The following is a 15,811-nucleotide window of genomic DNA, read 5'->3' as shown; positions in this document are numbered from 1 at the left end:
CATAGAAATGGAAATCACATGGAGGGTTAGCAACAGGGGAGTGGGAGGAGAAGGGGGCAGAAGGTACAGAGAATAAGTAGCATAGACAGTAGATCAAAAATAGACGGGGGGAGAGCAAGAATACTATGGGAAATATAGAATCTAAAGAACTTGTGACACATGGACATGAATGAAAGGGGGGGAATGGTGGGGGAGGGGTGTGCAGGGTGGAGGGGAATGAAGGGGGGAATAGGACAACTGTAATGGCATAATCAATAAAATATATTTTTTTAAAAAAGAATGCCCAAATAAGTTGACTTTTAAGCACTTTATCTTTTTAAGATTTTATTTATTTATTTTTAGAGAGAGGGGAAGGGAAGGAGAAAAAGAGGGAGAGAAACATGGATGAAATACTGATTGGTTTCCTCTCACACACACCCAACTGGGGACCTGCCTGCAACCCAACTATGTGCCCCGACTGGGAATCGAATTAGAGATCTCTTGGTTAGCCAGATAACACTCAACCCACTGAGCTACTCTAGTCGGGTCCATAGCTGAGATTTAAAGGAGAGACATAAAGATCTATTCTTTCAAGAAAGAAAGGAAGGAAGGAAGGAAGGAAGGGAGGAAGGAAGGGAGGGAGGGAGAGAGGAAAAAAGATGAAGGAGAAGCTTGTGAGGGAGACAGAATGTATTATATGTATTTTTACCATCAGAGTTTTTAGAAATAATGTTTTGAGGCTTTTCTTAATAGTTCCAGAATTTTCATAGCTACAATGTAGATAAAGAGAGAGAAAGACACATACAGAGACAGAGGGAGAGTAGAGAGCAGCAGAGAGTGCAGACAGAGACAAAATGTAGATGGGACAGAGTGTAGAAAGGCAGAGGTTGATGGACAGGGACAGGGAGCAAAGAAGTGTCAGCCATTGCTCCCCAAACCAAACAGAACTCCCTTCTATTTAGAAGGTTGAGAGCTAGACTTTAGAAGGTCCTGGAATGCCCATTCTGGGTCCCAGCCCTCCTGTTCTCAATTTTCAGCCCCCATTCTGAATTTATGATGTCACCCTCTTGTGACAGGGTGCTTCCCTGCCCCACCCCGTAGGACCCATCTCTGCAACGTGGGGTGGGTACTTGCCTGTTTTGCTAAGTCTTGTAGGCTGTCAGTCATTGTCCCTACAAGGCCTGAGCCTTGGGCGCACCATTCATTTAGTCATTCGTTCAGCAAACATTTATAAGCAGTCCTATGTGCGGGGCCTCTACTCAACAATGCTGGGAATCCCTCCAGACCTGAATTAGGCTTACCCCACCACAGCCATCAGGGGTGGAGAATGGGAGGGAGGGCCGTGTAAGCAGCGATAACACAGTCTGATCAGAGCTTTAATGAGGAAACATAAGGTACTGTGAGTCCCAGAGAAGATCCGGACAAGACAGACTAGGGGAAGGGACCGGCCAGAGTCTTCGGTGTGATCTCCATCACCAATAGCCCTACCTCCAGCAGTGCCCGGCTCAAAGAAGAGGCGTCCCTCATCTCCACCTTCAGCCTTAGGGATTTCTGGCCACGCCCTTTACCAGACCCAATCATTGGTCGCTCCCTTATCTGGCCCCGCCCCACCGCTGTCTAGGTCTCGCCCCCTAAGCCCCTCTCCTACGTCAGTCAATATAGGTTTCAAGCTAACCGCACACCAATATCAAGCTCCCATTGGCTACAGAGTGTTACTTCACCGCCCTCCTTCAGTTGTCAATCTTCTTTATAGACTCCCCCAACAGTTGTCACAGCTTGGTTTGAGGGGCAGATGATAATGAACATCTCAGGATGTCTCGTTATAGGGCAGAGAGCCCGGCTATAGGCGGGTCTTAGGGCCAAAAGCTTCTTGCCTCAGTCTGGGGTTCCTCAAGGCCGCAGCCTTCTCTCAGGGACACACCCCTCTTTCCTCCTTATTGGTCTCTCCAGGTGGTAAATCAACAGGATTCCATATTTTGATAGGCAAAAGAACCCGTCCTTCACTGCTTTCCTAATTTCAATTCGCTTTTCTCTTTGGAGGAGGCAATCTTCTGGCCGTAGCCAGAATACTGTTCACGGAATGGCCACGGACTGGCCAAACATCCCGTCACTCCTGCCTTGTGGGCGGAGCCAGGGTAACTAGGGGCGGTGAATTGGCTGACTGGGCCTCGGAGGCGGGGCAGAGGCTCCTGTCAGCCGGTGAAATGGCAGCGGCTGAGCGGTCGGCCGCAGCGGTCCCGGGGGGCGGCTGAGGGGGCCGGGCCCGTGCTGCGGTGCTAGCGGCGCGACGGGGATCCGGCGGCGCAGCCCGGGACTGCGAGGGTCGGCACTACGATGGCGGCACGCTCAGCGCAGGTAGGGAGGCGGCGTGGGCCAGGCGTCCTGGTGCCTTCTCAGGCCGGCGACTCCGCGCTGTGGCCCACGGGGGCCGGGCAAGACAGGGAGTCGGGCGTCTTCCTCCCGGAACCCGCGCTGGGAGCCCCCTGCACTCCCAGCGCGGACTCTGGCCGTCAGCCTCGGGCTCCGACCTCCGCCCACCCTTGTTCCTGACGCCTCCCGACTTCTCAGGGCCCTTCCCCGGACCCTCCCGAGAGTCCCCCCACCCCCACCCGTCCCTCCCGAGGGGTGCCCTCAGGGCAAGGACCTTCGCCCACCTTCTTTACTGACCCTCAGGACCCCTCCTGGGACCCTTGAGGACCGCCCCCATCCCCTATCTCGCAGACCTGCCCCCGCAGGCCCAGGACAACACCACCCCTTCTGATCCCTTAGGATCCCTCCCATCTGCAGAACCCTTGCCACCGCGTCCCTCCTCTCATTCCCCATCCTATCGGCCTACACCTGCCCCCACCCCCAAGGATACCAGCCTCAGGGCCCTCCCTGTCTCTCACTTCTGACCCCACAGGACCCCTGCCTAGCCTCTGTAAATCAGGATTCCTGTCCACAGGCCTCACCTCACTACCCCTGAAAATCATTCCTGGGGTCCTCCCAGAACACTCCAGCAGCTCCACACACACATACCTGACCCTGACTCATCTTGACCCCTGCTTCCTGGAAGTCCAGACTCACCTCTTGCTCAGCATTACCTCCCAATTGTTATGAGCTACCCCTCCCCACCCAAAGACACATCTTTCTGAGAGCCTCATATAGCTCACACACACACACAGTTCTCACACAGAGATACTCATGAACCACCACCATCCCCCCCAAAAAAAGCATAATGAGCGCATCCTGGTACCCACCATAGACATTATTCAGGAGCCCCTGATATGCACACATACACATACATACACACAATCAAACACTTGGACCCCCCACATACACAGAGAAACTCAGGACCTCCAACACAGACCAGGCGGTTGGAACCATACACACACACACTCACACAGGTCTCCTCAACACTCCTTCTTGTACCTTAACTTCCCAGGTCCTCCTAGAGGCCACAGCACTCCCAGCTCTGGCTGAGACTCAGACACTATGGCTGCCCTACCCCAGGCAGCCAGTCTATCTAGCCACAGCAACCTCCCTGAGCTGGCACCCCCACTGGGACCTGGAGGTAGTGGGGCGACCCGGAATCTCCCAGCACCCTGTGGAAACCTGCTGCAGGCCTCTACCCCTTTATGCATCTCTCCCCACTTTGCCCTTCTTCCAAGGGAAGGACACTCTCTCCTACAGCAAAGTGTCCCTAAAAGAGTCCCTGCCTACCCCCTGATTTATGCCACCCTTGGCAGGGAAGGGAAGTTCAGACTGCTCACTGCCCTGGGCCTGAAGTCTGCCCAGACTGGGTAGAACCAGCATGCTGACCTCATCACGCCTATTGGCCTCAGATGGCAGGGCCAGTGCTATTGTCCAGGGGCAGCCCCTGACAATCCCTGTCAGTTCTTTTACCCTCAACCCATATGTTATGCCGAAATGAAACAGCTTCCTTCTCTCCTGGCATTTGGGACCCTGTGGAGCTGAGTTCGGGCCTGCCAGAAGCAGACAGCTCTTTGTTAAGGATTATTTGCAAAAGGAGAAATGTAGGGTGGTTCTTCCCTCAGCTGGGCAGTGATGGAACTAGAGGACCTGTGTCCAAGTATCTTTTGGGGTTGTATTGGCTCTTCCTGCCTGTCCCGCTACCCCACAAACCTTACTCTTGGGTCCAACCTGTGGGTTCCGCTGGGCTTCTGCTGTTGACTGCTGGTCGTTTGGAAGGAACTGCAGCTGGCTTGGCCCTGCACAGGAATGAGGTGAGCCAAGAGAGGAGAGCAGATAACAGAACTGGTAAGCTGGCAAGACCAGACTGCAGGGAGTAAGGAGGACCCCAGGTCCCCCTATATGGATTCCAGATCAGTCCTGTCCCAGCACTGCCTGTCTGGGCTCCTTCAAGCATCCCTAGCAAATTCTAGGTAAGCAAGACCAGGCTTCTTTGTGGATATTCACCAGTGAATTCTGGATGGCCTGGAAAAAAAGGACATCTTGGCTTAGGGCCTGAACTTCTCCATCTGGAAAATTGGGCGGGGGGGGAGATAAATTCTTAGAACAGTAGTTTGTACTGCAGGGGAGCAATGAGGTTAGGATGTGGCTTTGACTATCCCCTGGGCACCATGCAGAAGGAGTCATTGGAGTCCAGGGGGGCACTTGTCCATCTAAGAGTCTTAACAGAATCACTAGCCAACCTGTACCCTGGCTGTACTTAGTTGATACATCACTGGGTAATGATTGTCTCTCTGTGACCCAGCTGCCCCACAGGAAGCCAGCCTGAATCAGGGATGAGAGATGGTCTATTGTGTTGGGAGACAGAGGACAGTAGGGAGCCTGCTTGCTGGCAGTGCCCATCCCACCTCTACCCCTACCCACAATGGACCTCTGATGCTGGGTAGGGAGAAGTTTGTTCTGCCTACTTGCTGAAGGGAGAAAGTAAATGAAGACTGTTGAAGGTCACGAGGCAACAAGAAACACAGCCTCCCCAGGGTAGGACCTTCTATGGGGGCAGTGGGGTCAGAGGGCTCCCCGGGAGAGACTGTGAACTCCTCAGGAAAACATGAGAAGGCTCCCCAGGAGGGCTTATGAACAATACTGATGCACTTTTACCCTAGACTGGGGTACAGGTCTGTGTTTTTGTGTATGTGCTTTAATGGGTGCAGGGGCCAAATGGGAAGGTGATCTCAACTTCCTCATGCAAAATATAGATGCTGATTGTTCTTGGGGAAGCCCCACACTGGGAATCGAGTTAGATTCCGGGGTCTAAAAGAATATCAAAGGTGGTGCCTGCTCTGCATCTAAGGACCCTCTCTATGCAGTGAGACAAGCTGGCAACAGTAGTGCACACTGATCAGGCCCATGCCACATGCTAGGCCCTATGCCAGGCACTATTTGTTTAGTATCTCATTTAATCCTCCAGACAACCTGGAGGTACTGGGATTCTGGCACCATGCCCTTACCATCACATCCTCCTTTGTGGAAGCATGAGACAGAATTATGTATGGCATGCTGCTGTGAGAAACACAGGAAAGGGCCCTGTGCATTTCTGGCGTGTCAGGGAAGGTGGAGCAGGGATGATGTATGGAGTGTTCCAGGTAGCCAGAGTGCTTGGACAGAGGCCCAGCAAGCATGGTACATTCAGGGAAGCATGCCTCTTTGGTGGGCCTCATCCCATAAGCCTTCATGTTTCAAAGGCAATTCACAGGGCACACACCAGGACACTTCCTGGTCATAGCGATCCATAGTTGGCAGAACTCAGAAAGGCAGCAAACCCTACCACCCAGGGAAATCTGCAGCACACGTGCTCTAGGAGCCCATCACTGGGTAATGGAGACAGTGGAAGGAAGGGGGTTAGTTAGGAGAATTAACCCACTGCTGCTAGGAAGAGATTGACTCACCACACTTCTCTTCCACTTCTCAGTGCCCTGGATGTGCTTGTGAAATTGTTTTATTGGTGTCTGTTTCTCATACCAGGTGGTGAGCCCCACAAAGGCAGGGCACATAGCTGCTCACAGTTGAATCTAGGGCACATAGGAGATGCTCAGTAAATATTTGGTTGGTTTTAGAAGCTGACAGTCTTCTCTACTCATTTGCTTCTGAAAAAGGGCCTGGAACTTTTCCGCAGAAAGAGCTCCATCCATCAGCCTTGGAGAGTTTCCAGAGAGAGGGCAGATCCCCACCTCACCTCTACCCCACACCAGTAAGCCTTTGTAACAGGAATACCATTTTGGTCTTGAAGAGCTGAGAACCTTCTCAAGATGGTGCTTCTTTTATTCATCTATCCCTGGAAGGCTTATGAGGGCTTTACATTTTTTTCCTTTGTTATTCTCGGGGACCCTAAATGTTATGAAAATGAGAGATTTGCTAGGAATGAATCTGTTTTGGTAACAGAAAGTAAGCTGATGATAATACAGAGTAGTAAACCTTTTTTTTTTTTAGGTCAGAAGGGACTTCACAGGTTGTAATGGTCCCCTCCTCAGATTTTAGACTGAAGGTATTTGCTGCTGTTGCAACTAATATCAATAACAATGATTATAATTTTACTGAGTTTAATGTTTAAACAGGGTCACCACATAAGGGCTAGGCCTACTGAGGAGGGGAGGTTTGTTTATTGATCCAAAATGACAGTACACTAGATGCCTTGATGCCTGACAGTGCACTAGATGCCTTGATCCAGTAATAGGCTGGACAGACCCTGTTCTCATGGAAATTTCTCCCCAGCAGGAATAAACATCATGGGCCAGCTCCTGTCTTAATCACTTGACTGGTTTTTGCTTAGGTATTCCAACAACACCCGTGAAGTAGCTCTCGCTAGGTAGCTCAGTTGGTTAAAGTGTCATCCGAATACACCAAGGTCAGGGCACATATAAGAATCAACCAGTGAATGCTTTAAAAAATGGAACAAAGTGATGTTTTTCTCTCTCTCTCAAATTAATTTTTTTCAATTTTTAAAACCTGTGGAGTAGTTGCTATTATTAGATCTGTTTCCAGGTGAAGAAACTGAGGCAAACTGCATCGTATCCAAGATCACAGATAGAAAATAGTAGAGGAAGGATTTGAACCCAGGCTACTGGCTCTGAAGTTCTCACAGGAAGCCAGGAGGTCTGGGATCAGTTAGCCACATACATAGCCATGATACATGGATGTGGAAATACCCAGGATAATGAGGAGCAGTAAGAACTGGGGACAAGAAGGGGGCAGGTAGTGACCTCTGAATTCTAACTGCTGTCCTTGTTACCCCAGGGGCAGCTAGCCCATCCGTTGACTACTCCTTGCAAAAAAAAAAAAAGGCCATTTTCCCCAGAGTAGGAGCTAGGCAGGGCCATGGTGGTCTGCTGGGCAAATGGGGTCAGCTGGCATCTTTCAAGGCTTCAGATTCAGAAATGATTCTGTGTCCCCATAATCATTCGATGTGGGAGATCAGCAGCCAGGGGGAGGCAATGAGGGAGCCAGAATTAAAGGAAACTTTGGGACCTTTATTCTTGCCTCTGAAAATACCAAACTCTGAAAGATGGCTCTTATATGCTCTCCCTGTTAAAAAATAATGCTGCTCACTACACTCGGTGCCTCATGTATATTATTTCTAAAGTAAAAGAAGGCAGAGAGAGTGGCAGCACAGCGGATCATTGCAGGGCGAAGGTGTGGGAGTCACAAATCCAAGTTTGAATTTTTCTTCCCCTAGCCTAGTTGAGGGACCCTTTGAGTGACCTTTTGTTCAAGGTAACACCTTTCATGTGTTAAAACTATCCTTTACTTTTCTGTCTATACTGATACAGAATTGCTTTTTAAAAATATTTTATTTATTTATTTTCAGAGATAGGGGAAGGGAAAGAGAGAGGGAGAGAAATATCAATGCGTGGTTGCCTCTCATGTGTTCCCCACTGGGAACTGGCCTGCAACCCAGGCATGTGCCCTGACTGGGAATCGAACCTTGATCCTTTGCTTCACAGGCCCGCTCTCAATCCACTGAGCTACACCAGCCAGGGCTAGAATCGCTTTTTTATGTTTGAAATAGACTTTATTTTTTAGACAGTTTTAGATTTACAGGAGAAGACAGTACAGAGAGTTCCCACAAGACCCCTGAACCAATAACATCCCAGGTTAGTCTGGTACCTTTGTTATAATTAATGGGTCAACGCTGATATATTAGCATTAACTACAGCCCACAGTTTATTTATATCTTCTCAGTTTTTCCCTAATATCCTTTTTCTGTTCCAGGACCCTATCCTGGATCCCACGTGACATTTCATCAGCACATCTGCTTAGGCTCCTCTTGGCTGGAACAGTTTCTCAGACTTTCCTTGTTTTTGATGACCTTGACAGTTTTGAGGAGGACTGGTCAGGAATTTTCTAAAATTCTGGGTTTGTTACACATTTTTCTCATAGTTAAACTGGAATGATGTGTTTTTGGGGAGAAAGACGCAGGGGTGAAATGCCCTTCTCATCCTATCAAGGACACATGCTCTCAACATGACTACTACTGGCTGAGTAGCACAGAAATTTTGTTTTAAAGTCAGGCAGTAGTAAACTGGCTGACTTTACTACTGCCAATGTTGACCTTGATCACCTGGCTGAGTAGCACAGAAATCTTTGTCTTCATTTATTTAGCAGACATTTATTGAGCACCTAACTAAATGCCAGATGCTGCATTATAGGCTTGGAGTAGAAAGTTTAAAAAATAGACCCTTGTGCTAAGAATGTTCATGACTCAGTTGAGCAGGCAGGCATGTGCAGAAGTATATAACTGCCAGAGAATATGTCTTGGGTTGGGGTATAGGGGATAGGTATTTTCAGAGAGAGACAGAGAAGTGAGCCAGGACACTGGAGGCAGGGTGTTGACAGGAAATATTTCACAGAAAAAAAAAACACACTTCAAACCAAGTCTTGAAGAATGCTTTTCCAAGAGAGAACAGCATGTGCAAAGACAGGCGAGAAGAAGGAGGTGCTCCGGATGGGCCGAGTGTAGAGAGACGAGGAGGTGAGGCTGGCAGGGCTGTGTGCACAGTGCAGAAATGTTTGAGCTTCATGTCATAGTAGGGAGTGGCCAAAGGGTTTGGAGCAAACACCAGGAGGGTACCAAGCCCAGCCTGGGCCAATAGATGGCAGCATCACAAGCTCAGACAGACCCACCTGTGGTGGGAGGAGGGGCTGGCTTTAGTTAGGACAGAGCTAACTTTCCTGACTGGAGGCAAGGAGGGTTTTCCTAAAATGCAAGCTCAGTAGGGTTCCTGCCCTCTCCCACAGGGCCCTGTGGGGTTCTGGCTGCTACAGAACTGCCTAGTCACTTTCACTTCTGGAGTTGCAGCCACACTTCCCCACTGCTCCTGTACCAGCTTCTTCTGCCAGCCCACTCCATTCCTTACCTTCTCTTAACTGAGATATATATAATTCACATAACATAAAAGTCACCCTTTTAAAGTAAACAATTCAGTGGTTCTTACTATATCCACAAAGTTGTGCAACTACCACCACTAATTCCAGAATACTTCATTACCCCCAAAACAAATCCCATTAGCACTTCCTCCCCCATTTCCTCCCACTGCCCCACCCCCAGGCCTCTGGACATTTCATGTAAATGGAATCATGTCACTTGTTTTTTGTTTTTTGTTTTTGTCTGGCTTCTTTCACTGTACATCATGTCTTCAAGGTTCTTGCATGTTGTGGAACGTATCAGAGCATCCTTCATTTTAATGGCTGAATAATATTCTGTTATATAGATGGGCCATATTTTGTGTATCCATTCATCCATCTTTGGATATTTGGGTTGTTTCCACTTGTTGCCTTTTGTGAATAATACTGCTGTGAACACTAGTGTACAAGTTTTCATGTGGATGTGTGGCTTCCATTCTCGTGGGTAGACATCTAGGAATAGAATTGCTGGGTCATGTGGTAACTTGGTTGAACACTTTGAAGGAATGCCAGACTGTTTTCCACTCTGCCTTCTTTTATTCTGAGTACCTGTCTAATCTGTAGTAGAAAGTTTGGATGACCATTTGTTGGTCTCTTCCCCTGTATGCTCTGGGTGAGTAGGGGCTGTCTTTGCCCACTAGCCTTTAGTCCTTAGCCTGGTACCTAACACCTAGCAGGAACCCAATAAATATTGGTGGGTGGGCAGGTTGGTTCAATTCCCCAAATATTTCTTGACTCTTAGGTTGTACCAGGTTCAGCAGTAACCCAGACAATGGCAATGACTGCTTTGGCCAGGAGTCTAATGGAGATGTTCGGGAGCCTGAGCACCAGCCAAGTCGGTGATCTTGGTTGGTGCTCAGGAGAAAGGGAAAGCTGAGGACAGAGGTGTCACAATCTCTGGCATATATTTGGTCATTTAAGACGTGAGAGTGAAATCACCAAGGGCATGAAGGGTCAAGGGCCAAGGCAAAGCCTATAGAGAAACAGGCACTATATGGGAAGCTGAGAAGCCCTGGGCAGAGAAGCAGGAGAGCCAGGAGCCTAGCCTCTTGGGAACTAGATGGGAGAGGACTTCAAGAAGGAGGAGGCATGACTGACAGTGTCCAAATGCCCTAAGAAGGAAAAGGAGAAGGGGGAGATGTCCAGCATCTGGACTCCCCCCAGGCTCCCTGCCCCAGCTTACCAGCAGAGTCTTTTCGCACCCTCGTTCTTGGCTTAGCTTCCTAAACCACAGGCCACCCTATGGGGGTGAGGTGGATGGTGGTAGCAGCAAAAGCAGGGTTAGGTGGCCCATGGTCTGCCCTTCAGGAGCCAGGATTCTGCTTTTGGGTGGCTGAGGCAGAGCAGAGGCAAAGGGTTTTTAAGTTAGGGATGCTGAGAGGCTAGGATCCCTGACTAAGAGGGGTCCCATGTGTAGGCTTTAGAAGTGTAGCCCCTCAGCCCTGGAGGGGAGCCGCCTGTCTCTGCATCTCTGTGCCTGTGCAGTCAGGAGAGGATGGTGAGCACCCTGTGGGGTTGTGTTCTCATCACCTTGTTCTACTCCATTTCCCATGCCTACAACAGCACCTGGCCCCCAGTAGGTGCCAGGGAAGAAATGGCTGTGCCAGTAAGAGTCATGGCACTCTGGAGAGGGAGGAGAGACTGCCCACAAAGCTAGGATGGCAGCAAGCAGCATCTATCCCAATCCACTTGATTCTCAGGATGGTGAGGTGCAGAAAGTATACATGGGTGTCTATGGATATGAGATGGTGTGTATGTGTAAATGTATATGAGTGTGTGTCTGTCTCTTTTTCTGAGTGTGCAAGTTGTTTGGAGTGTGTATCTGCATGTATGAGTGTGTGTGTGCCTATACAGCTGTGTGTGTGAGTTTGTGTACATCCAACACAGCAAAGCAGTGTTTCTAGGGAGTCTGGGGATGGGTCAAGAGAAAGTTCCTGAGGGATCAGAAGTTTCTTCCTGTCAGACTACAAATTTCAGCTCTGTGCATTGAGTCAATTTTATATCCTGAATGAAATACACATTACTATGTGATAAACAGCTGAACACACTTTGCTTAGCTGATGGCTCCTGTTTTTTGTGTGTGTTTTTGTTGTTGTTGCTTTGGTTTGTTTGTTTTTTTTTTTTTTTTTAACCAGAAACTCAGAACTGAACCATTCTCTCATGCTCTTTAAGGGAAGGGGAAAGCCAATGTGCTCTAAGGCTTAGATCCTTTGGTCTCAGCAAGGAGAAAGTGGTCCCAGGTCATGACCCTGGCCACATGTGAGCTCTTTCTCTGAGGCCCCAAATCCAGCTGTGCTTCTGAGGTGCTGATCCTTACATCCCCATATCTCAGTCCTGAAGCTGGGAAATCCATGAGGCCTTTCCAGCCCTTCCCCACCTGGAGAGATCCTTCCAGATCAGCACTTCTTGCCCACACACTTTTTTGACTCTACAGGAGGCCCCGGAGCAGCCCTCACTGTCCCTCTCTCAGGAATGATTAACTTCTGGTTAGGTGGTGCACGTGGCTTGATCTTTGGAGCAGGTTGTCCCTGGCCAGCTGGGCAATGAGATGGAAAGATCTTCTGCTTCTGCCAGGAGCCACCACCTAGAGTTTGTACCACTCACCAAAAGCCAGAGCCCTCAGCACTCAACAGACTAGGACAGCCCTCATGAGCCAGAGACAGAACCAGTGGCCCTGGGAAGGGAGGGTGCTGGACCCCCTCACAAGGTGAAAGATAAATGGCACCCCACCATGACAGGGCAGCATCAGGGAAGGAGGCCAGAATCAAGTGCATGGCCAGGGTCAAGTCCAGCCAGCTCTTGGGTATTGGCTGACAACAAAGTCCAAGCTGCAGGAAGATACCAAGTGACCTGAGGTGGCAAGGCAGGTATGAAAGGGTCTGCTCTCATCCTGTCACTATCCCCTTGCTGCTAGAGGACCAGTTTCTCCCTCTTCAGGGACTGGGCATGGGCCCTTATGCAGGCCGAGCTATCAGAGCCAGGTCAGGTGGGGTCCAAGGGCACATGGTGGACTCCTGGTACAGAGCATGTAAGGGAAGTGGTAGGCATAAAGAAGCTTCCCACAGTGGTGGTTGGTGGGGAGCAGGACTTTCTTCCTGCTTCTGTGACCCTGGGGTTTCCAATCTTCTTAGACCCTTTGTGCTAACCTGGCCTCATCAGAAGCAGCATGGCTGAGTAGAAGGAACACCATCCCCAGCTCCTAGTGGCCTTCCCTTTCCTAGCAGTTCCTGACCCCTAGAAGCTTCCACAGGGGAATACCAACCCCTCCAGGTACCCCGCACCAGGCAAAGCAGGGCCCCAGAGCCCTGGCTAGCCCTCAGCCCTGGTCCCAGGATGGATAGCAATGGCTGATGTTTGCGGAGTAACCACTAAGTATCAGGCACTGTTAGCACACGTTGTCTGCAGTAGCATGCTCAGTTCTCACAGTTACCATCTGAGGTCACTGGAGACTCAGAGAAGCGTAACCCCTCAGCCCTGGCTCAAGTGCCTGGCTCAAGGCCATACTGCTGGTTGAGGGGGTGCCATGCCTTAGGCACAGGTCTGTCTGAGTCTGAAGCCTTAGCTTTAGGAATGGTGCTGAGCTGCCTCTCATGGAAGGCAACTGGCAGGAGGCAAGAGACCAGTGTCCTTGGAGCCCCCCAGGAGGGCAGGGCCAGACCACCCCCAGGAAGAACAGGGCCAACACCTGCCAGACACATGGCAGGCCAAGATCAGGATATGGGTCAGAGCCTGTAGCTCTCACTCTGTGTCCACCAGGGTATAGATGCCCAGCAGTTTGATGTGTCCCTCCCTGGCTTCCCAGCCCAAGAGGAGTCTACTCTTCTGGCAATTGGCAGCACTAGACAATTAACAGTAGAGAATAACTGCTTCTGGCTGTGCTAGCAGCCCATTTTGGTTGATGAGACAGGCCTCCCAGGGCAGGCCACAGTAGGGGACAGGCAACAAGGCTGTCAGGAAGGGCCACCAAAGCAGGGCTGCTATATCTCAAGGTCCCAGCAGGGGTCCTGAGTGACTGGAGCCTTGGCCTTCATGCCCTTGGACAGCATGACAGCCTGGGCCCTGTCGTGGTCCTACTGTCTCTGTCCAGGTACCTGGAGGACACAGTCAGGGGTCCTGGTAGCCAGAGTCTTGAGTAGAAGGTACTGGTGCAGCTGTCAGCTAGGCTGAGGTTTGTGGGAATGAGGGGTGCACCAAGTGTACAAACCAGAAGTGGGAGCCCAGAGTGAGGAAATGTTCATTAGTGAGCAGCAGACTCAGCAGCCTAGAGCCGGCAGGATGGGGTGGAGACCCTACCTAGTGCTGACCATGTGTGGGTGTCTCTGGCCCCCAGACAGAGCTGTGACCTGGCACCGCTTGCAGCTGATGAACCTGCCCAACATGGCAAGCCCCACTCTGAGCCCTGACTCCTCATCCCAGGAAGCCCTGTCAGCCCCTACCTGCTCCCCTACTTCTGACTCTGAGAACCTCAGCCCTGATGAGCTGGAGCTGCTGGCCAAGCTCGAAGAACAGAACCGGTGAGTTGGAGCCTGGGCATGGAGAGGGGATGCACTGTACATCCTGGGCCCCAAACCACAGTTTCTGAGTGTGGCCTTGGGCAAAGTCATAGCACCCTGAAGAGGCAATGTCATCCTCCTAACCCCAGGTGAACAGACAGCTCCCCATTCAAGTGAGGAAACCAAGCTTTCAAGAGGCAGAGTTCATCTGCAAACCTGGCCATGTTTCTCAGGCCTTTATTGGACCGGAGAGTCCAGCCTCTGACTCCAGAGTCAGGCTTCCCACCTTTTTCCTCTGGCCCTCCCTTGCTTTAAAATGTAGGTTTATTCCCCAAAATACTAATTTGAAGAATATATGCACCACTGTGTTCACTGCAGTGTTATTTACAATAGCCAAGATTTAGAAGCAGCTGAAATGGCTGTCAGTAGGTACATGGATAAAAAAACTGTGGTACATTTACACAATAGAATATGACTCAGCCATTAAACAGAATGAAGTCTTACCATTTGCAACAGCATGGATGAACCTAGAGGGTATGATGCAAAGTGAAACGAGTCAGTCAGAAAAAAACAAATACCATATGATTTCACTTATATGTGGAATCTAATGAACAATGTAAACAAACAAACGAAACAGAAACAGACACATAGATACAGAGAACATCGGATGGTTGCCAGACGGAAGGGATTTGGGGAACTGGGTGAAAAGGACGAAGGGATGGAGAAGCACAGATTGATAGTTCGAAGCGGTTATGGGGAGGTAAAGCACAGCACAGCAAGTACAGTCAATAATGTTTTGATAACTGAGTGGTGCCAGGTGGGGACTAGAAATTTTGGATGGAACACTTTCTGAAGTGTACAATTGTCTAATCACTATGCTGTATACCTGAAATTAATACACAATAATAGTGAATGTAAACTAATTGAAAAAACAACAATTTTTAAAAAGGAGTGTTACTGGTGCTTAACAGGCAAGTACTCCTTGAAGCCCTTTAAATCTGCCCTGGCTTTCCTCCTTTGGCATGTAAGTACTTTTAATTTTCAATAGTGTGTTGTAGGAGGATAGGATTATATTCATGAGTAGGAATGTTTATTAAATGAAAGGTGACTAAAAATAGTAACACTTTCTCAGTGTGCACTTAGTGAACCTTTCTAGCAGAACAGAGGCAACAACTGAAAGAACTTTCAAATCATGGTTTTTGAGCTTTTGAAGCGAACCTGTTATATGACTTGTCCTTTTTCACAAACAGTGTCAATAGCAAGATAAGTTTGTATAAAAATTACTATATTCACTTAATTGTAATTAGAATTTTGATCAATTATGTTTTTTTCATTTCCAAAACTTACCCCTTTTCTCCTGAAGTATAGCTTTGAATTAAAGGGAAATCTTTCAAATATTAATAAATAACTAAATAAATCATAGATTCCTTATCATTCAGCTATGGCAAGGCCAGCAGATCATGAAAGGACTGCCACTGAGAAGACAGTTTGTCACTCACAGTCCCCTAGAAGCAGGAGGCAGGGCACATCACGTAGGCCATACAGGGAGGCACAAGGGTCAGTCAGAAGGTGGACGGAGCCAGGGAGAAATTTGGGCAAGTACCTCCATTGTGGTTTTGGAGAGAAGCAATGGGAGAGGTAGGCCTGGGTTGGTCTAGTTCTGGAATAATTCTACACGCTCTGGGGTATAGGAGTGGCTCTGGTTGCCTGGTACCTGGCCCTGTGGTGATCAGGATGGAGAGATGGTGGCCCTGAGTGTGAGAGTTTGATAAAGGAGGGGTAGTAGTTTTGTGGGTTCTAGATTCGGTGATTTGCACATGAAAGATACACTGGGAGGTGAGATATAAACCTTATATCTAAGATTTAGGGAGGACTGGGAGGGGCAGACCCTCTAGAGTCAGCCAGGACCTAGCTGTCAAAGCATCAGGTTTCATACAACTTCTCCCTAGCTAGGAGCTTCCAGCAAGCAG

At 49.3% G+C, this 15,811-nt stretch overlaps 1 protein-coding gene across 9 annotated transcripts in view; it reads left to right on the top strand.

Moving 5' to 3' along the window:
• The first annotated feature begins 2,161 nt into the window (after positions 1-2,161).
• EVI5L (ecotropic viral integration site 5 like) overlaps positions 2,162-15,811 on the top strand; it is a 32,795-nt gene continuing 19,145 nt past the window's right edge. For 3 of the 9 annotated variants that reach the window (XM_037056618.1, XM_037056619.1, XM_037056617.1), the window contains exons 1-2: positions 8,158-8,301; positions 13,679-13,862. In XM_037056618.1, the coding sequence (XP_036912513.1) occupies positions 8,250-8,301; positions 13,679-13,862 (236 nt within the window). In that variant the 5' untranslated portion in view covers positions 8,158-8,249. The other 6 variants (XM_037056620.1, XM_037056621.1, XM_037056616.1 and 3 more) reach the window with 6 other exon arrangements.

Source organism: Sturnira hondurensis, unplaced genomic scaffold (genome assembly GCF_014824575.4).
Source record: "Sturnira hondurensis isolate 20B ecotype Veracruz unplaced genomic scaffold, ASM1482457v3 Scaffold0009087, whole genome shotgun sequence".
Lineage (NCBI taxonomy): Eukaryota > Metazoa > Chordata > Mammalia > Chiroptera > Phyllostomidae > Sturnira > Sturnira hondurensis.
This window is presented reverse-complemented; position numbering and strand designations above follow the sequence as displayed.